General features: G+C 32.6%; 1 protein-coding gene across 1 annotated transcript in view; it reads left to right on the top strand.

The window, feature by feature from the left end:
• Positions 1-21,560, top strand: part of TMEM167A (transmembrane protein 167A) — a 31,935-nt gene extending 10,375 nt beyond the window's left edge. The window contains exons 2-4 of the mRNA XM_056824613.1: positions 8,207-8,316; positions 14,587-14,621; positions 19,845-21,560. Of these exons, the coding sequence (XP_056680591.1) occupies positions 8,207-8,316; positions 14,587-14,621; positions 19,845-19,915 (216 nt within the window). The 3' untranslated portion in view covers positions 19,916-21,560. The remainder of the gene's footprint in view (positions 1-8,206; positions 8,317-14,586; positions 14,622-19,844) is intronic.
• Positions 21,561-22,792: the final 1,232 nt, after the last annotated feature.

Genomic DNA, 22,792 nt, shown 5'->3' with positions numbered 1-22,792 from the left:
ATTTTATATAATAAGATTTATATAGTAAGAACTATCTAAAGGAAAGGTAATAAAGTCATTATAGTGAGATTTCTGGTTTTCTGTTTCACAGTTAACATTTCCATATGTGGAAGAGATACTAATACTAACAATGATAGCTTTCATTCTAGTCCTTTAAAGATTGTCTAGTGCATTACATACTTTTCCTCATTCATTGTCATTTGAACCTGCCAGTGTATCTATGGAGTTTCATGCTGTTTTTCCCCCTCCATTTTACACATGAGGAAATAAGCTTAAAGAAATAATTTCTTTGCTGATAGTCATATAGCTAATAAGGGTCTAAAGGAGAATTTTGAACTTATATCTTTCTGACTCCAATTCCAGCACCCTCACCCTAGCAAAGTGTCATCATTAAGACCAGTATGTCCAGACAACAGAATCTGTGGCAGAATCCAAAAGATGAAAATCCAGGTTTCAGTTTCTATCTCTGAATGCTAGTGCTTGTTCTTTAAAAAAAAAAAAAGGAAAGCACTATTGTGAAAAACTCCTTTGATCTACATAGATAGCTTTAAATTTTGCTTGATACTTTTGGGTCAAAATCTATATAAATTTTAAAAGTAATTTAAAGAACTCACAACTCTTCTACATTACTTTGTTTTCTAGAACTTAGGAAAACAGGCATGATTAAGTCAGACTTCACTCATGCTTCTGATAAATATAAAATCTAAAAAGACTTACTATGAAGGGGAAAGTAAGCCCTCTTCTCCCACAAAAATTAAAATTGTGAGCTACATATTATGTTAAATAGTGATATGACCAAGGGTCTGACTTTAATTTGGATTACTATATTCATGCTAGTATCCATGTTAATTGATGCCTGAGGGCCTGCAGAGAATCAGTGTTTTATGGCAATGTATTAAAGATGAGAAATGAGAATATTAAAGTGAATAAAGTGAACTGATAGAAATTTCATAGTGCATATTGAGACCAAAAGAGTTATGAGATGCATAATCTATGCAGAGCTAATTACATATTCTCTCAGTGTTGAGCTATGTGTGAAAGTGAATGAGATTTTTGAAATAATTATTAAGTAATTTCTAACAGTTTTTCAATATGCATTTTAACAGATATGTGTATTTCAAGTCCACACTTTAATGTGGATTTCAAAAATGTGTTACATTTATGAAAAACTTACTTATTCCTCAGTAACAATTTATAGTCTTTTGTTTGAAGATAATATTTAAAAACTGGACCAGGAAAATATCCTGTACATATTTTATAATAACAATGTATAATACATAATAAATATTTAATAATAATGAAGCATTTGGTATCTTTTATTTAATTGGTGTTTGCCAACCTTGTGAAATATTATTTCTTAGACTTGTTATTTAAGGCACATTATATTGTCTAGGGCCTAAACATTATAGTTATTTCCCACTTAAAATTGGATGTCTTGCTATAGAGAACTATTATAGACCCTGAAATTTCTTGTTAGTTAGGTCTCCCATTATTCACAGGCTTTTTGCTATGTCATATCCTTCTGGTCATATTGTTTCTGAAGAATATATATTATCCATGAATTAGGATCTCCAAGCTTACCTTTTAGTTGGGATGCCATAGACCTAAGATAGTTTTGTTTTGTTTTTTAAGACCATAAAAACATAAGGAATGTCAAAAGTTGGCCTAGGTTTGTCCTTACACTATGATACCTTTGCTTACCAAGATTATACATAAAATACTTATTAGCTTTCTTTCCCAGGAATGCACACATTCAGATGTTTATACTTTTTATTGAGTTGGGATTTTTTTACTTAGCATTATAGCTCTCTTGAAGCAACAAATGAGAGTACACGTTTAAATCAAGTCTTGGTTCAACAAATTACAGAAAATGAACACATTAAAATGTAAAAGAACTAGAATAGGGAGGTCCCAACATATTATAAAACAGTCTCCTTCATCTTAATTCTGTTTTTTAGAAGAACATAGTCTCTCTCCCATGTGTTAGTCCTGTATTACTACATGCCTATTGGACATGTTAAACTAGATATCCAAGAAATAATTAAAATTTAATATGTCCAGACTGAATTAATTCTCTTTCCTCTCAGATTCTGTCCTTGTCCAGATTTCCTTATTACTGTCAAAGGCATCAACAGTATTTCTAGTCTCTCAGGTTCATGACCTAAGTAATATTTTCCCTTTCCCTTTCTTGTCCTATATATGTAATCCAGGAGCTAAATCTTACCATTTCTACTTCTCTTTCAACACTGCATCTCTCCACTTAAAACAAGTTACCACATTAGTTCAAACCCTCTTAATTTCTTTGCCTAGATTTGTGAGGCAGCCTCCTAATTGATCTGTCTCAAGGCTTTTGCCTTTTGAATCCTTTCAACTGTTTTGAACTGCTGCCAAAGTGCTTTTTCTCAAAGACAGGTTTGACCATGCCACTCCTATATAAGATCAACTCCATTATATTCCTGTTGTCACTAGGAAAAATGTATATTTCTCAGTTGAAGCTTTTAAAGCCCTTCAACAACCTGGTCCCAACCTGTCATTCATTCCAACTTTATTTAATATTGCCCCGCTCCTGAACTCTGTAGACTAGACAAGCCAGAAGGTGGCTTCTCTTTTCATGTTCCATCTCACCTTTGTGCATCTGCAATGACTATTGTCCATGCCTGGAATATACTCCCTTCCCCATCACCTTGCAGAGCTCTGTGTCTCTTCCCCCTCCCCCCCAATTGCATCAATACATTTTCCAAAATTATAATGTCCTAATTGTCTCTCTCCCTTTTTCCTTCTTCCCTTCTTTAGATGGCAAGCATTTTGATCTGGGTTATCCATGTATGATCTTGCAAAATATTTCCATATTTGTTACATTTGAAGAGAATACTCATAAAATCAAAATCCAAAAATAAGAACACACAAAGTGAAAAACAGTGAAAAATAATATGCTTCAATCTTCAGACTCCATTAGTTCTTTCTCTAGAGATGAATAGCATTCTTTGTTTTAAGTCCTTTAGAATTGTCTTGGATCATTGTATTTCTCAGAATATTTCTCAGTCTTTCCCAGTTCATAATCATATAATATTGCTATTACTGTGTACAGTGTTCTCCTGGTTCTGTTTACTTCACTCTGCATCAATTCATGTGGGTTTTTTCATTTTTTTCTGAGATCATCCTCTTCATTTCTTATAGTGCAGAAGTGTTTCATCACAATCATATACCACAGTTTGTTTGATTGACATTCCCCTCAATTTTCAATTCTTTGCCACCACATAAAGAACTACTATAAACCTTTTTGTACAATTAGGTCCTTTTTCCCCCCCAAATTTTTTTTTTAATATTTGTGGTATACAGTGGTATTATAGGATCAAAGTGTATACACAGTTCCAAACTGGGCATTCTTCCAAATTGCTTTCCTTAATGGTCAAATAAATCCACAACTCCACCAAAAATGCATTAATGTCCCAATTTTGCCCCTTCTCTCCAATATTTATTATTTCCCTTTGCTATCATATTAGCCAATGTGGAAGATGTGACATGGTACCTGAGAATTGTTTTAATTTGCATTTCTCTAATCAGTAGTCATTTAGAAATTTTTTTCTTGACTATAGCTTTGATATCTTGATCTGAAAACTGCTTATTCATAACCTTCAATCATTTCTTAATCGGAAATGAATTATTTTCTAATAAATTTGACTTAGGTACTCTTCTATAATTGAGAAATAAGACTGAGAAATTTGTTGTGAATTTTTTTCCCTGTTTCCCTTCTAATCTTGATTTATTTCCTTTATACAAACACTAATCAAAATTCATTTTGCATTCCACCTTTTGTTCCTACTCTCTCTTTTTTACTCTGCCCTTACTCACGAATGTTTATTTCTAACCAATGCCTCCAAATCACCCTAACTTTTATTAACATGCCCCCTTTTTTTTCAGTTTTTATTTTTTATCTTTTTTTATTTTTAATATTTTATTTGATCATTTCCAAGCATTATTCATTAAAGACATAGATCATTTTCTTTTCCTCCCCCCCACCCCCCATAGCCAACGCGTAAATCCACTGGGCATTACATGTTTTCTTGATTTGAACCCATTGCTATGTTGATAATATTTGCATTAGAGTGTTCATTTAGAGTCTCTCCTCTGTCATGTCCCCTCAACCGCTGTATTCAGGCAGTTGCTTTTCCTCGGTGTTTCCACTCCCATAGTTTATCCTTTGCTTATGAATAGTGTTTTTTTCTCCTAGATCCCTGCAAATTGTTCAGGGACATTACACCGCCACTAATGGAGAAGTCCATTACGTTCAATTATACCACAGTGTATTAGTCTCTGTGTACAATGTTCTCCTGGTTCTGGTCCTCTCGCTCTGCATCACTTCCTGGAGGTTGTTCCAGTCTCCATGGAATTCCTCCACTTTATTATTCCTTTTAGCACAATAGTATTCCATCACCAACATATACCACAATTTGCTCAGCCATTCCCCAATTGATGGGCACCCCCTCGTTTTCCAGTTTTTGGCCACCACAAAGAGCGCAGCTATGAATATTTTTATACAAGTCTATTTGTCCATTATCTCTTTGCCCCCTTTTCTTATTCGCCACTTACTTTACTATAGAGTAAGCTAGATTTACCAAGCTGGGTATGGATAATATGCCCCCTCTGAGCCAGTTCCAATGAGAATAAAATTTACCCCATTGCCCATTATCACCATCTTCAGCCTATGTTGATAGAAGAAATTCTGCACCAAGAGTTACTTAAACCACTGAAATTATAGGTCTGGTCCCTATCCCTATTACCTAGTAATTCATACAGGAAAAACTAAATAGTATTTTTTAAAATTCGTATTGTCTAAAATGGCATGGCAATTTAGAAGGCTAGTCTTTTATACTTAGCAATAATTATTTGGGGGCATTTTTTTGTCGTGTTTTTAAGCTCAGTAATTTCCTCATACTCCTACTTTAGTAGTAAAAATGTTACATAGAATTTTGAAAATCTTTAATTCTAACAATCTATACTAAAATTTACCTTTACCAAAAAAAAAATGAAGTTTGCTACAAAATGGAATGATTCTTGCCTTTTTAAGTCCTTTAGAAATATATATATATTTTTAAGAAGTGCCATTTTACCTGCAATTTATATGCCAATTGAATGAATTAAAATGCATCATTAAGTTCACTTTGTGCTAGGCACTCTTCTAAGCACTGGAGATAGGAATACAAAATCTACATAGTTCCTGCTCTCATGAAGATTATACTCTCAATTTGGAAAAAATACCACCAAAGAAAGTTTAACTGAAGGGAATTGCCCTCCAGAATGACTGGATCAATTCATAACTCCACCAGCAATGCATTAATATCCCAATTTTGCCACATCCCCTCCAACATTCATAAATTTCCTTTGCTAATTTGGTACTGCTAGGCCACCTTCCTTCACATTTTTTTTCATTATTTCCCTGGATATCCTTGATCCTATATTCTTCCAAATGAACTTTGTTATGGTTTTTTTCTAATTCAGTAAAATAAGTTTCTTGGTAGTTCCATGGGCATGGCACTAAACAAGTAAATAAGTTTGGGTAGGATTCATATTTTTATTATGTTAGCTCGTCCTACCCATGAACAATTCTTTTCCCAATTATTTAGATCTAGTTTTAATTGTGTGGAAAGTATTTTGTAGTTGTGTTCATATAGTTCCTGTGTTTGTCTCAGCAGACAGATTCCTAAGTATTTTATATTGTCTAGGGTGATTTTAAATGGAATTTCTCTTTCTAATTCTTGCTGCTGAGATGTGTTGGAAATATATAGAAATGCTGATGACTTATGTGGGTTTATTTTGTATCCTGCAACTTTGCTAAAGTTGTTGATTATTTCCACTAGCTTTTTGGTTGATTCTCTAGGATTCTTTAAGTAGACCATCATATCATTCGCAAAGAGTGATAGCTTGGTCTCCTCATTGCCTATTTTAATCCCTTCAATTTCTTTTTCTCTAATTGCTACTACTAGAGTTTCTAATACAATGTTAAATAGTAGAGGTGATAATGGGCATCCTTGTTTCACTGCTGATCTTATTGGGAATGCTTCTGATTTATCCCCATTGCAGATGATATTTGCTGATGCTTTTAGATATATGCTGTTTGTTATTTTTAGGAAAGGCCCTCCTATTCCTATGCTGTTTTGTGTTTTCAATAGGAATGAGTGTTTTGTCAAAGGCTTTTTTCTGCATCTATTGAGATAATCATGTGATTTTTGTTGGTTTGCTTGTTGATGTGGTCAGTTATGTGGATGGTTTTCCTAATATTGAACCATACTTGCATTCCTGGTATAAATCCCATGTGATCACTTGCTGGAGTCTTTTTTCTAGTATTTAAGATTTTTGCATCTGTGTTCATTAAAGAGAATACTCTGTAGTTTTCTTTCTCTGTTTTTGACCTGCCTGGCTTTGGAATCAGCACCATATTTGTTTCATAAAAGGAATTTGGTAGAACTCCCTCTTTGCTTATTATGTCAAATAGTTTGTATTGTATTGGGATTAGTTGTTCTTTGAATGTTTGATAGAATTCACTTGTGAATTCATCAGGTCTTGGGGATTTTTTCTTAGGGAGTTCTTTGATGACTTGTTCAATTTCTTTTTCTGATATGGGGTTGTTTAGGTAGTCGATTTCTTCCTCTGTTAGTCTAGGCAATTTATATTTTTGTAAATATCCATCCATATCACCTAGATTGCCATATTTATTGCCATATAATTGGGCATAGTAGTTTTTAATGTTTGCCTTAATTTCCTCGTCATTAGAAGTGAGATCTCCCTTTTCATCTTGAATACTGTTAATTTGGTTTTCTTCTTTCCTGTGTCTATTTTAATTTTTTTTTCAAAATACCAACTTCTAGTCTTATTAATTCAATGGTTCTTTCACTTTTGATTTTATTCATTTCTCCTTTAATTTTTAGGCTCTGTAATTTAGTTTTCATCTGGGGATTTTTAATTTGTTCACTTTCAAGTTTTTTGTTTTGGATGTCCAATTCGTTGACCTCTGCCCTCCCTAATTTGTTAATATATGAACTCAAGGATATAAATTTCCCCCTGAGTACTGCTTTGGCTGCATCCCATAGATTTTGAAAGGATGTCTCAGCATTGTCATTTTCTTCGAAGAAATTATTAATTGTTTCTATGATTTGTTCTTTAATCAATTTTGTAGAATCATTATTTAATTTCCAATTAATTTTTGATTTGGCTCTCCATGTACCCTTACTAATTACTATTTTTATTGTATTGTATTGTGGTCTGAGAATAAATGCTGCATTTATTATTTCTGCTTTTTTGCACTTGTTTGCCATGTTTTTATTCCCTAGTACATGGTAATCTTTGTGAATGTACCATATGCTGCTGTATTGAAGGGTTTAAAGCATTTTAGCTATCTTAACCTCAGTTTCCTTATCTATAAAATGTAAAGTTTGGACTTGACTTTCCATCTCTTATATTTGTGATCCTATGAAAATTAATTCAGGAGTAGTTTCATCAACACCTTTAAATTCCTTTAAGACCATATAGAAAGTTTTACAAACTTATAGAATACCATGAAATTTCTTCTGCCCTCTTACCACCCTGCATACATTTGTTGCATATAGGAATGCCTTCTTTATTTCAGTGGTTATCTGACTGCTGCATATACTATATAGAAGTGAATATTAAACTATAAGGAGATAAAGATTAGGCTGAGATAGTATTTTTTCCATGAAATTTATTATATTTATAATACATAAGATATAATCTGTTCATTTATTTCACTAATTTCTAATATAGTCACTAGATATGTTTTTGCGGAAAACATCTCTCCTACATGCAAATTTATCCACAGCCTCAAAACATCATTACCATAAATATAATAAAATCTCTACTCTATAACTCATTGTAAAATTTGTCAATCAAACCAGCTTCCTACTTACTTTTGGAGAAATGTATGATTTCTTTAAGCATGGTGTTGTCATTCGTTAGTTCATAGGATCATATCTAGCACCGTCATTTTACAGAGAAGCTCACAGAAGTCAAGTGACTTTAGCCAGTAATTATCCAAGGCAGAATTGGAATCCAGGTCTTCCTGATTCCAAGGTCAGCACTCTCTTATTCTTCAATATGAAATATATCAGAAACATTATTTAAAATTTTAAAGGTATCAAAATATGTTGTTATGAAATTGAAATTTTCTTTTTTTCTCTCTCTCTCTTTTTAGTCTGCCATTTTCAACTTTCAGAGCCTGCTGACAGTCATTTTGCTGCTTATATGTACCTGTGCATACATCAGATCCTTAGCTCCCAGCATCTTGGACAAAAATAAAACTGGGTATGTTGCTAATATCAGAATGTTCTAATCATGTCTTCCATGAATATCATCCAGCAATTAGTAAATTAAAATTAAATATTTACATTATGAAAATCGCTTACTCTGTGTAAATTGATTTTATAATCCTCCATTACATTTTCTTCCATTTTTAAAATAAAGTGGAGTTTTCCATTTATGGGTACTTTATGAAATTAAAAGATGGATTTGACAGGTGACCTTGAAGTGTTATACTAAAACTATATATTATGAAAAGCCTATTAAAATCTTTCCTCTTGTATTACTGAATTGATTTATGACTTCAAGAAATTTTTTTTGGCATTCACTCTTTTACGGAATCATCAAAAATATGAATATGGCTTAAGTCATTTTCATTTGGGAGCATATTTCATAGATTATACATTACTGAGTGTATTTATAGTGCCTACAAATAAAAATAATAAATCTTACCATTATAATATCTTTTTTGTACTAATTTATTCAAGTCTGTAGTTAAAATAATAATGTTTTGTATTACTTCAAATAGTAATGAAAATCAACTAATGGACATGCTACATCCTTTTAAAGTAATATTTTCATATCCTATACAAAAATAGTAAAACAACATGCTAAAAATAGGGTATTACATTCATCACCAAGTGCACTTTCATTTGTTCATTTTTGGAATTAAAAAAAAAACCTGTTATATGCAAAACATTTACTTATATCCTGAAGAAGATGCAAAGATAATTTGGCCAGGATGTATAAAATATATATAAAGAAAACATCAGGACTCTAAAATAACTATACTTATATATAACTATTTGAAAATCTTAAAGTGCAGTTTGAGCACAGAACAAAATAAGTTAATAAGTTAGTGGACTCCACTTCAAATTATGCCTATTCTACTTATTACCTCTTGTATATTTGAAAAAAACAAATCAATTCCAAGGTTCCTCCGCTATAAAAACTGTAATCCAGTGACAGAAAGATAGTCTTTAACTGAGGAATGTAAGGAATTCTTTTTGAAGGAAGTGGATTTTGAACTGGACTTTTGAACAGAATATTGAAAAAAGAGAAATGAAAGGGCACTGTTGTAGATATGATCAAAAGCACAAAGGTAGGGAAACTCTAGATTGTGTTAAGGATACTGTGGAGTTAAGTCAACACAGCTATAACATGTGGTCCACAAGGAGAGGAGTAGGGCAAGATGGGGCTGGAAAAGTGTCAGGTTGAGAAGAACCTTGAATGCCAAGCTTAAAAGGTGGACTTTTATTTCATAGGGGATAGGAAACCATTGAAGACTGTTGAGCGGAGGAAGACCATGGACAGAATTGAGTATAAGGAATATTAATCAAGCAACAGCATAAAGTTTCGGTTGAAGGAAATAAGTTTAATGTAAGGAGCCAATTAGGAAGATGTAACCATAGTCTATGTATGTCCATGTAGTGAAGACGGCAGGACCTATTATAGAGCAGTTACCACAGGAATAGAAAGGAGACAGAATCAAGAGAAAATGAAGAATTATAATTAATAGGATTTGGTAATGGTTATGTTGTGGAAGAAGGAAAAGTCAAATGATAGGATTGACTCAGCTGTCTGCACATTAATAGACTGATCACTGAAAAGATGAAATTAGAATACAGAGGAGAACTTTTGACTTGAGAGAAAATTTCATTTCAAATAACTTTTTAAGGGACTAATATTAATATCCAAGGTATGGAGAAAACTAACATTAAAGTCAAGTATTCCAAAAGTCAAGATTTTAAAACTATTAAAGATTTAAGCTATTAAGACTTAAAAACTACTAACAAGCCTTTGGGGTGACCTTGTACATAAAACCACAATAATTTACCAATAAATAAGTGGTCAAAGGATATGAACAAACAGTTCTCAAGAGAAAAGTTGCAAACTATTTAACAACTCTATGAAAGAATGCTCTAAATCACTAAAAAAGAAATACAAATTTTTTTGAAATGGAAATTTCATGTTCAACAAAATTGACAGATAAGAAAATGAAAATCGTCAATATTGGAATGACTGTGGAAATACAGGCACATTAATGTACTGTTGGTAGAGCTATGAGTTGATCCAACCATTCTGAAAAGTAATTTTGAATTTTTCAATGAGAGTAACTAAAATATCCATCTCATATGACCCAGTAATTCCAGTGTTAGAGACCACAGTGAATGAAAACGTGTGTATTAAGCCCTTGCTATGTAGTAGGCATGTCTTAAGAACTGTGATACAAATAGGATAGTCCCTATTCTCAAGAAGTTTATAATCTGAAACAGGAAATGAGATAAGGGAGGAAGGCAGCAATGACCTGGTTCTTAGAAAGACAAGACAAAAGCAAGCTTACTTATAAGAACTCTCGAACCCAGAGGCAGAATCTGAGTTCTGGTGGAAAGAGAATGAGAGTGGCCAAAGTGTTAAGACATTCAAAATTAATGGAAAGAGGAAGTTTTCAGCTAAGAAAGATGTTTTATATCAAATAACTATTTTGGGGTTACAATATCCAAGAAATATATGATCAGAAGTCATTCCCCAGGCAATATGTGGTCAGAGAATGTAAACAAACTCAAAAGAAATAGCTGAGAAGTGGTGTAGTGGCCTCCTTCTGAGCAGGATAAGGCTAAAAAATTCATCTCTCAGAACCTTGGAACCCAGACACACACAGGCCTTCCCTGCTGCCTACAAAGAAACCCACATCTCCCTATTCCTTAAAAAACCTAAAGCTACTATCCTATATGCAGCCTTAAAGGCAACAGTGCGATACTGAGCAAATCATTTAACCTCTCTTTGCCTTTGTTTTCTCAACTATAAAATGAGGATAATAATACCAGCCTCACTGGATTTGTTGTGAGGAGCAAATTATATTATTGTAAAGTGCTTAGCACAGTGCCTAGTATATAGTAGGCCTTTAATAAATTCTTATTCCTTTCTCACTTTCCCTTTATCTCACTATCCCATCTCAACCAAATGGAGGAAAAATCTGCATATACTCATTGCTTCTACTTCTCCTCTTATTCATCTCTTACTTGCCAAATCTGATGGCCTTCTCCCAGTCTTCATCTTTCTTGACCTCTCTGCGCATTTGATACTATCAACTATCCCTTCATAGATATTTCATCATCTGGGTTCTTGTGACCCTTTTTTTTCCTGTTGCTTCTTCTGTACTTTTTGCCATTCCATCTCAGTGTCTCTTATTGAATAGTAATTCATTTCATACCCCTTACTGTGACTGTACTTCAAAGTATGCTGAGGGAGAATCTAGAGGCCCATGTAATAATAAGCAAGTCAAACTACTGCTATCACCTTTACCTGAGGTGTCCCAACATGCAGCCCTGATGCCCCAACCAGATTAAAATGTAATTGGGAAATATTTAACAAATAATAAAAATGCAACAGAACATATATAATGATAATGTGTTAAAAAAAAAACACTTAAAAAAGTCATTATGGTACCTACAGGGATCCTCACATACAGTCAATCTAGGGGAAAAGATACTGAAAAACTAGGAGGAAAAAAAAAGTTTTTGCCACCAAGGTCTTTGGTGCTGTCAAATGGTGACATCAGAAATTGATATTATTTTATCAAATCAAAATCAACCAACATTAAACAAGTTGTATTACCATCTGCTTTGCTGTGTATACCCTAAAAACCATGCTATTTTTATGTCTGATTTACTATTCAAGTCTTCTAAATGTATTGTTTACTATCACCATTAGAATGAGAATTTCTTGAAAGTAGGGACTAATTTACCTTTTCTAATTGTATCCAATATTCATTCATTCATTCTTGCACACTTTTCTCTTGATATGTTCAGGAACCTCATTGACTCTCTTAAGTTCAATTACCATCTTTGTTAACTGCTAGATTTGTTTATCCAGTGTTTCTTGTTCACTACTCTCATCACCAATAGACAATTGGATTTTTAAGACCCCCCTCCCCATCTTAAAGACTTCATATTTCTGTTGACATCACTGCATCCTTCCAATCAACTTTAGTATCATCCTCAACTTTTCATTTTTATTGCTGTATTAAATCAGAAGTCAAATCTTCATAGCCTCTCTTGCATCAGTCCCCTTTTCTGCCTTCACACACCACCATAATTGAGGCTCTTTATCACCTCTTAGAATACTGCAGTAATCAACCCCCAATTGGTCTCCTTGCCTCAAGTATCTACTTATTCTAATATACTTCAAAGCCATATAGTTGTGAAAGCAATTTTCTTGAAGGAGACCCTTCTTCACTTATATCATAGTCCTGGCATCCTGATTAGTTGATTGCCACCCATCTACAACCTACTGCCTCTAACCTCCAGGCTTGTTAACCAAAAGAAAGCAAAGTAAAAGTTACATTTTTTTTTTTAAGTGGAAGGAAGGATTGGAAAGTCGACTGTCCCCTCTCTCTTGAATTCTCTCATTGCTCATTTGGAACTCTTAGTTTCTTTTGAGGCTCAATTTAAGTACTCCTTCTACATGAAACCTTTCTTGGTTTCTCCTTCCCACCTCCCACCCCCATATTCTAGTGCCTTTTCCCAAGTTGTTTCCCTTGATACTTTGACTTTTGCTTGTATCTCTTGCCTAGCAAAGTGATAGGCACTTCATAAATGTTCTTTGTTGATTGTAATGAGTTCTGTACATTTCTGTGAATAAGAGCTATCATTTCTCTTTAAGATCTGATAATTGGTAAATAGTATACATAAAATAATCTTATCCTCAGTTTTGTAGTTAAAAGCCACACTTTATATTTAGTAAAGTCAATGACAATGCTGGCTTTTTGTGTCTAGACTTTTTAGAGGTGTGTTTAAAATTTGTTTTACACATTTTAAATTATTTACATATTGTTCATTAATTTGTTGTTTTAAAATAAATTAGTCATTACAAAAATAAGCCAAAGAATACATTTATATAAATGAATAATCCAAACCTAGATTCACCAAGAATGAAGTTTGAGGTGATCTGATTGATTTGGCATGTACCATGGAGCTTTACAGGGGTACCTTTTGCTTTTTCATTCCACTAATAAAATGGTTCTTACTTTGTCAATATCAACCCATGAAATATCAGCCTACATTAATATTTTTGTCTAGTGTATTCCTCTAAATTAAGAGGCTTTTTTTCCTTGACATTCATGATTTTTTAAATTATATTTAAGTGAGTCAATTATAGAATTAAGTTACTTATAACAATTGGCAGTTTACATATACAAAATTCATATATGCATATGTACTCAGTGTATAATAATATATGTATGTAGAACTACAGTGAGTTCATCCTTATCCTAATTTTTCATATTTCTAAAGTGCTTTAAGTTCTCTGGGAACAGAATTAGCATTATGGATAAAAGGACTGGCCTTGGAGTTGGAAGGCCTAGTGTTGGAAGGACCTCCTCTTGACACAAAACCAACTATGAGATCCTGAGCAATTCATTTAACCTGTCAAGGGCCAAAGCATTTCCCCATATCTCCAAGATAATGTCTATAAATCACTAATGTGAACTACTATATATAAATATGTAGGGTTTGGAATTTTGTTTTGTTTTTTGTTGCTATTGTTTCTATTCTTTTCAAATGAATTTCCAATATACATGTATAGAGTCATTTCACTACACTAGTGAAATCACAAATCCTGACCAAATAACTTGTGTGTGTAATCACTTAATCCACATGCTACTTTTCCCTTAAATTGAATGTTTCTGATTGAATAAAAACTAAAAGATAGTGTTAATAAATAACCATTGTACTACATATATCTTTTAATTGGTTTAGGAGTGAGAGAGAAACAATTACCAATCCTGGGGAAAAAATTGTCTTAGGTATGCAAATATTTGAATTAGAGTTCATGTTTGTAGAAGAATTAAATATCACTACATTCTATAAGATTAATTTCTTTTGAATTTTTAAAATGTCAACTTCCTTTTCTTTATTATATAAAATCTAAAAAATTATTTATAGTTTTCTCAATTGATTTTTATTTAAATTAGGATATAAATTTTCTATTTCAAAGCCTTTGAAGCTTAATGATTTGGTATGAAAATTTCTCCACTCTGCTATATTAATTTACCTTGAAGTTGACCTTTTGCACAAAGATTATTTATATGAAACGGCTTTTTGGCTCCGTGTATAAATGGAAAATGAGTAAATTTAAGACTCAAACTAAAGTAGCCAGAGGTGAAAGGTTAGTTCCTAATGAATTCATCATACCAACATGGAAAAATTAACTTGGGGGAATAGTTTACTATTATCAGTATTCACTATCTACTTTTTTTTCCTTTATCATATACAGACTGTTGGGTATATTTTGGAAGTGTGCCAGAATCGGTAAGTGTCTCTTTTGTTTCCTATACATCCTTCAGCTGGAATTTATCAGCTTTTTCATATTATATGCACACAAAAGTCATCAGCTTCCCAGTTTGGTACTTTTCTGTAAGAGTTTTCAAATTTCCATAAAATTCTTTCTTAATTGACTTTTTGAATTAGGCTATGCGCTAATTTTTCATTGATAGAGTCAGTGGGCCTCATCTTTTCTAACTTGGCGTATCTGATCTTGTGAAGCATTATTTTTGTGTGTATGTGTGGTAGATTTTTTTTTTTAGAATATTTTTCCATGGTTACATGATTCATGTTTTCTCCCTCCCCTCTTTCCCTCCCTCCCAGAGTTAACAAGCAATTCCACTGATTTATACATGTCTTTTATGTCTTGTTACATAAAATCGATTTCTGTATTATTCACATTTGTAATAATCTTTTAAAAACCACATCCCCAAATCATATACCCATATAATCTAGTGATAAATCATACTGGGTATTTTGTATATCTACTCCCATAGTCATTCTTTTTCACAAGTTCCATGGGATTGTTCTTGATCATTGCTTTTGCTATTAGTAGCAGAGTCTATTATATTTAATCATTCCACATTTCACTTTCTGTGCATAATGTTCTGGTTCTGCTCATTTCACTCCACATCAGTTCATGGAGGTCTTTCCAGTTCATATAAAAATCAAGCAGTCCTATAAAGCATTATTAATGACAGCAAAAAAATCAGACATTTATAGTTTATTATTTTTCATTAATTTGTTTCCTATTACATGCTATTTTGAATTACATACATTTTTGTTATAGTATGGGAATATTGGTTTTCTAACATTCTGTGATGAAACATCAGGGAAAAGTAGGAAAATTCAGTAGTTTATCAACTAATTCACTAGGCAAACTCTACCTTCTTACCTGGTATTTATTAGTCTTCAAAGTTCCCATTTAGATTATTTTTCTAAAGATGAAAAATATGTTATTTCATTGGAAAAGATCATTTGCTATAATTTATACATTGTTTTTTGAAGAATTATTGTACCATTTCAGCTAAGCTAATACAACTGACTATTATTTAACTTGTTTTTCAGTCATCTATAGAAAACAAGATTTCTGCATTTTATAACCATAAGAAATATATTTAGAAATATTGTGTTCTTATATAATTTCATTTATATTTTTATTTTCCTCAAAGTCAATGAAACTCTTACCACAATTTTTTCCTTTTTTTTTTTAATGTTCCTAGACTTGGGGGGAGAAAGTTTAAATGAAATCTGAGTTCACATGTAAGCTTTAAATTAGCTTTATGGTATGTTTTAGAATCAACAATGTAATTCCCTCACATAAAATGCCACAATTTTGACTATCTAAATTTTGTTCCTTGTTTGGAAGATGTGGAATACTTGGAGACACTTGAGGTGAGGATTAATGATGAAGAGGCTGAAAATTTAAATTAAAAAATAAAACTATCAAGAAATAAAATTAAAAGATGATGTAACATCTAGCCTCAGAAAAGAAACTAAAAGGTGACATAGTTCAAGACTGGTATGATATGATTCTTAAGAACTGAAAAATAGGATAGCAATTTACATTTTTCAATGTCTAGAGTTTTTCTTGGGCAAACAAAAAAAAATCATTCAGTATAACCAAAAGAAGATAAAGGTAGAATTAATGATAAGGAATATTCTCAATTAGTAGTCAAGGTTTTGAAAGACAGTTTATGGACAGCAAAGCCAAGCTTCGGAGGGACTCGGGAGGTGAAATGAAAAGCACGGAGAAGGGTAAAGATGAACTGAGTGGTTCTGAGCACACTACCACAGGATGAAAGGGAAAAGCAGCTGAGCAGAATAGCAACCTAGATGCATTCTCTATAGGGGTACAGAGCCATAAATATCCCAGTTTCTTCTAATGACAGTATTAATACAGATAATATAGTATTCTCAATAATGGTCTTGTTTACCAAGAAAATGCTAAATTATAGTAGAAGTTGTCTGTTTGCAAAGTCAAAAAGTTATGTTGATGCTTTTTGTCACACCTCTCCCTGCCCTATTAGAACTCTTCTTTCCAAAAAAAAAAACAGTTAAACAAAACCACCCTATCACTTCTCAATATCTGACAGCATATACAGTATCTATACCACCACCTAGAGAAGAGAGATATGCCCTTTGGAACCAGTGTAAATCCTTTCTCCTGAGTTACTCTACTTTATAGTCAGTTCACATTTAATTTCATTCATTGTCCATATTCTTCTCTGCTTTCTCTTAGTTTTTCATGTACACTGCTTCTTACTACATAGTAATATACCATTGTTTTCATATCTTGTCATCCAGTCATTCCATTATTGGAACACCCACTTAGTTTCCAATTACTTGCTACCACAAAAAGTTCTACCCTGAATATTTTTACTATTTGTGGGATGTGTCTTCCTGTCATCAATCTAAAAAGTTCCATTAGAATACAAACTCCTAGTGGACAGGAGCTTATTTCATTTTCTCTGTTGCCCCAGTGCTAGCAAAGTGCTTCGCTTTGGAAGCACTTAAACAGTGATTATTAGTTAATTGTATCCAGAGAAGGGATTACCCTTATCAATGAATTTACAGATCTGTGAAATACTCTGGACATTAGAAACATTCATTTCTAAACTCCCAATTTATAATTGACTTTTTTCTGTTAGTGATTTCTAGGTGTATGTCTTAGTTTTCTCACCCAGTCCCTTTTCTCCATATCTTTTTTAGCTGTGAAGAGTTAGTGTGGTATAGTGAACTGTATTTGCTGTGAGAATACCTGAATTATTGCTCAGTTCATTAGCTGTGACCATCATAAAAATCACTAAGCCTTTTTGTGACTCAGAAATATCATCTGCAAAATGGATGTAATGTTAAAGTATAATACTAAATTAATGGGAATTATTTTCTTCTTCTTGAATTATGTTGTTACCTTCACCTAATATTTGGTACTCTGAAATTGAACAGTTTATTGTTTTAAGAAATGGTTTAGAAATGGTGGTACCAAAATTCTATTTCTTCAACCAGATGTCTTCTTTCCACTTGGAATGCATGAACCAACAAGGAAGCTTTTAAGTGAGAGAGAATGCACAATCCAGATATCCTCTCATTTTACATCACATTACAACTGTTTGGCATTCACTTGTACAGACCTAAAATCGGTCAAGTTGTAACGTGCTTACCAAGTTCAGCTAAAAGATGTTTAATTTTATGTGGTACATGGCAATTTCTTTTAAGAAAATTAAGAGCAGAAAAATAAAACCCATGTGCAAATTATAATGTTCAGAATTGGAGGAGGAGGAAGAAAAGAACTTCCTCAAAAATTAATTTCCAACAGATGGAAAATTGCAGACAATATTAATTTCCTCAGTTTGAGGTTTAATATAACTTTGTACCATATGACGACAGTATCTTGCCATAATAACAGTGTGTGATAGTCTTGCTTATGGGATCTATCACTGAAATCTGTTTGCCTGTGAATGGCCAGCTTATTCAAGGATCTTTTTGTTTTCCTTGTGTTTCTGAAAATACTGGACCCATAGGGTTTTTGTTTCTTTTAAGAAAAGTTTTCAGTTAATCAGTAGAATTGGAAACTCTGCTTTAACCAATAATCCTAGGTGTCAGCCTCAAATAATGTTAAGACAGAAGAAAATTTTTTTAAGGCAGCAACCCATTCCTCCTGCTTTCCCTTCACAAAACAAAACAAAAACTTATATCACTAAGATTTTACTTCAAAATTTAGACATTTCTATTGCATTCTATGAATTGAGTAAGAACAAAGATGTTTGCTCACTTCCGTCTGAAGGAAGTAAAGTTTATTCAGAAAACTTTTGTGAACAGCCTAAGGGTTTTTCATTGATAAGATGATAAAGATTGACTGTTCCCAGAGGCAGTAGTGAGTTAAACTTGCTAAATAAAAAAAAGGATGTTTTGAATATTAAGTCCTATTTACCAGTACTATGGAAAACATCTTTTAATGTCTCTTAATGCCAAGCCCCTACACAATTTTCAGGATCTTTAAAAGTATAGACTGCCACCAGTGCCAGGGAATTAAGGAAGAAATTGAGGAAAAGGTTAGACTTCTTAACTCAAAGTTAAGGTCTTTATCTCTTTGACTGGTAAAAATTAATCATGACAACTTTTAGCCCGGAATATGTAAGGGCTACCCCAAAACAACAAGCATATATTCTTAGTACCTGAAGCACTAGTTTCTTCAAATACTCATTAGCATAAAGATGGTCTTGGTATTTCTGGTATATAAATTAATAGAAAATAGCACAAATTATTGTTTCTAAGATTGATTTGTGTGTCATTTTTGCATTTTCATCTGAGCTTTTTTTTTCCCCCAATATCATCTGTCTAAAAAACATAGCTAAATTGAACTACCTTCATGCTTCTTATTATCCATATGTGCTTATATTTCCCATGGGAAATAATCCTTCTCCACCAGGAAGTCATTCATATTTTTAAAATTCTTTTTCTTATGTATTGATTTCTCCTTATATCTTAGCATTAGATTCTTCTTGGTACTTACAAGTAGTTTTGTGATTCATTAACCCTGATTTAATGGCTTGAGCTTTCTTGTTTATTTATCTTGAACCTTTTGTGCTCCACTGCAGTTATTTGTGCCTTTTCTTCTTAACATATCAAAAACTATAATATAACATAGATTATGAACGTTCAGGGCTTTTTATATTGAAAAGAAAAACAAATACAATAAGAAATAATTCTAAAAAATTTATACAAGATAAAATTGTTTTAAAGCAGTTCCTTCTTGATTTTATAGCATTTGTGTATATGTAGGGGCTACAAGATTGGGCTTTTAGTGAATAGCACCTGAAGTTGAATCCTGCCTCTGACACTTATTATGTGTATAACCTTTAGCATTTAACTACCCTTAATCATGTAATCACTTGTTGTCTCATTTTTTTTCTCATCCTTAAAACAAAGATTATTAGCTCCTACCTCACAAGATTGTGAGGAACAAATGAAATAACACACGAAATTCTTTGCAATCCTTAAAATTCTGCATAAATACTAACTACTGTTTTAGGCCTCTGTTGTTTTCACAGGCTTTATCCTTTGGTTCTCCAGCCAGAGGTCTTCCACTTTTGTATTCCTTCCTTCATAGTGCCTGTTACAATTCTGTACCCATGTTAAGCACTCAATAAATGCCTGTTGAATCAAGGAAAATAAACCTTAATATTTCTTTTTTTCCCCTCCCAACAGGTGAACGAAAGAGTCCCTATGTAGCAGTGTGCTGTATAGTAATGGCTTTCAGCATCTTATTCATCCAGTAGCTGTAAAATGCCAGAATTTAATTGCTGTCAGATTTCTATAGATAAAGGACTTGCCTACAGAAAACAATGGGAAGAGTGATTATTGATCCTTTCAGCTGCGTACCTTGACTGAAAGACTCCTGGCTGCTGTTCTCAATTATATGTGTTAATGGACCAAGGTTGTTCTCTATAAATAACTAAAATGCAACTGTTAATACCAGAATAGAGTGATATCTATATAATGATCTACCTTGTTTATAGTTTTGCCACTATAGTGGCATTCTGTAAATGGCATTTTTTTTGATCTACAGGAGGTATTTCTATTGCATACAATTGAAAGCAAACTTGGTAAATGATTGTTCAAGTTCCTTTCTGTGTGATTTAAGGGGAAAATCGTATATTTCTATAACACATTTTTTAATTTGAGAAAAATGGTTGAATATTATACAAATGTTCACAAAAATTGCATTTGTGTCTAATAATGCTTTAAACATGTTTTCCCTGGCCATCTCAATTTGTACTGTTTTATCTGCAGCTTACTATATTTTCCAACCTTATGAAGTCAGTCTGTGCAGTACATAGACAGGAAAATTGTTAAGATTGTATATGCAAGTATGTATTATATGAAAAAAGTATTGTTTTCAGATCCATTATAAAAGATATGAATTCTTACAGATGTTCTCAGTTAAAGCAAAAAACTATCAGGAAAGTTTACTAGGATACTTCTCCATGACATTTGGATCTATATATGTCTTAAGCATTTATTCAAAAACCTGCTACTCAAGAAACATTTGAAAGATGAGGTGAACTAATTAGAACAATTGTGAAATGGTGATTCTTAATGTTTCATAGATTTGGACCTCAAGACTCAGATAACAAAATATTTGTTTTCATTGCCAGAAATTCAAATGGGGGGGGGGGGGATTTTTTTTAACCTTGGAAATAAGATCAGTTGACCCATATAAATGGGGTTTTTTTTGACAACTTGGTCTGATATCTTTTGGTTATCTAAAGATATGTAACTGGTGTATATATATATGTGTGTGTGTGTAAGTACTGAGCTATACCAAATCCATTAATTCAATGTTCTCTATTGTAAAAAAATATTCAATACAAATTGCTCTAAGCTTGAACAAAAGAATTTCAGTAAGTCATAAAAAGGCAATTTATGCATTCTCTGAGTGCAGTTACTTTTTTGGGGTCTTCAAGGAGAAGGCATAAAGGGAAATTCTCATGATTGGATATACTTAAAATTTCTTTATTGCAACTGAAATTCAGTCAGTTTCAAAATAGAGTTCAAAAACTTGTGACACATTTAATTATTTTAATTGGGTTTCTTGTGTTTTCAGGTTCTAGACTAAAAATTTAATAAAACTTTTGCTCAGATGTTGATATGAACATATGTATATATGGATTCTTTGGGCATTTATTATCTTCTACTGTTTGAAACCTCGGTTGCCCAGTTATTTCTTCCAGATCTGTACTGTGTGTTCAAAGGTATCAAAGCATTTGATAGAAATAATAAATTTCAAATCTGAGAAGGACCTTACTTTTAAGTAAGTAACTGCTTTTTAAAGCAGTTAAAGAACTTCATTTCTCATTTTGACTTAAAAGTTAGTGAAAATTGTATGAGAATACTTCTAAATTAAAAATTGTCCTCCTCTTAGTCTCTCTTTTCAGCAAAACTTCTTAAAAAGTGAAAAAAACATGTCATTTTTTCTCTTGGATATATCCAGAAACAGTATGAAATTTTATCATTTGTAGAACATTGTTTTGTTTTGCTTTCCATTTTTTAACTTAATTTTCAAGGGGGAAGAAAGTCATGGAAATAAAATCTTTTATACAAAAAATTACATCTCTAAACTAATGTGACTGTGTTGGCAGCTATTCTCAATTTAGAGGGGAGGGAGCAGTCAGGAAGCATTTGAGGAAAGCTTATTGCATAGGGTTTTTATTTTTTTTGGCATTGGGGAGGGCAATTGCTTTTTTTAATTTAAAGAAAAAGATTAAGTTCTATCCTAGGCTATCAATATTGATTTATATTTGATTTTTGGTATTGGGGAGATGGGTTAAAAATGGACTTATCTGTAGATAAGGAATCCAGTTGAGATCCCTTTCTATTTACTGGTTCTTAGTTTCCAGTTTTGCACTAGGTCTAGCATTTCTAGGATGTTTAATTCGATAAATTTTACGCACCTTTATGAAACAAGCACCATACTGCACTCTAAGAAGTATGACAATTAAGACATGGCTCCTGCCTTTATGTACTTACTAATAGTATATGACTTGAGCACATAGACATGCACACAGATATACTACAGAATAATACCTAAGTGTTATCAGTTGCATTTTTTAATAGCCTACAGTGTTCCAGGTATTGTGCTGAGTACTGGAGATACAAAAAGAGGCAAAAGACAGCCCTTGTCCTCAAGGTGTTTATAATGATAGGAGGAATGAAAGTATAGGAAAAAGTTTTATGCATGATACATGAAAGGAAGTTACACAAACTGGACGATTAAGAGAGATTTCAGGAGGAAATTGCCATTAGAGATAGAATTTTAAAAGTCTTAGAGTAGGATCAAACTTCTGGGGAGTAGAGAAGACAAGGGGATAATGGGGAAGAGGGCATTTTAAACACAGAATAGCATGTGCAAAGCCAGGAAAGCCCCCAGAGAATGTTTAAGGGACTATAGTTAGCCCTATAATAATAATATAATATATATATATTAATATAAATATTTATTTATAATATAATATAATAAATAAAAATAAAAAAAATATAATAATAACAGGATTGCACATGGAAAAATAAACATAGAAACCTCCAAAGTTTCTCATGGAATGGGGTTAGAAGTTGGAAGAGTACTACAGACAGTTACCTCCGAGGCAGTCATATTT

This window comes from Monodelphis domestica, chromosome 3, assembly GCF_027887165.1.
Source record: "Monodelphis domestica isolate mMonDom1 chromosome 3, mMonDom1.pri, whole genome shotgun sequence".
NCBI classification, from domain to species: domain Eukaryota; kingdom Metazoa; phylum Chordata; class Mammalia; order Didelphimorphia; family Didelphidae; genus Monodelphis; species Monodelphis domestica.
The sequence above is the reverse complement of the archived record's forward strand: the minus strand, read 5'-3'. Positions and strand labels throughout refer to the sequence as shown.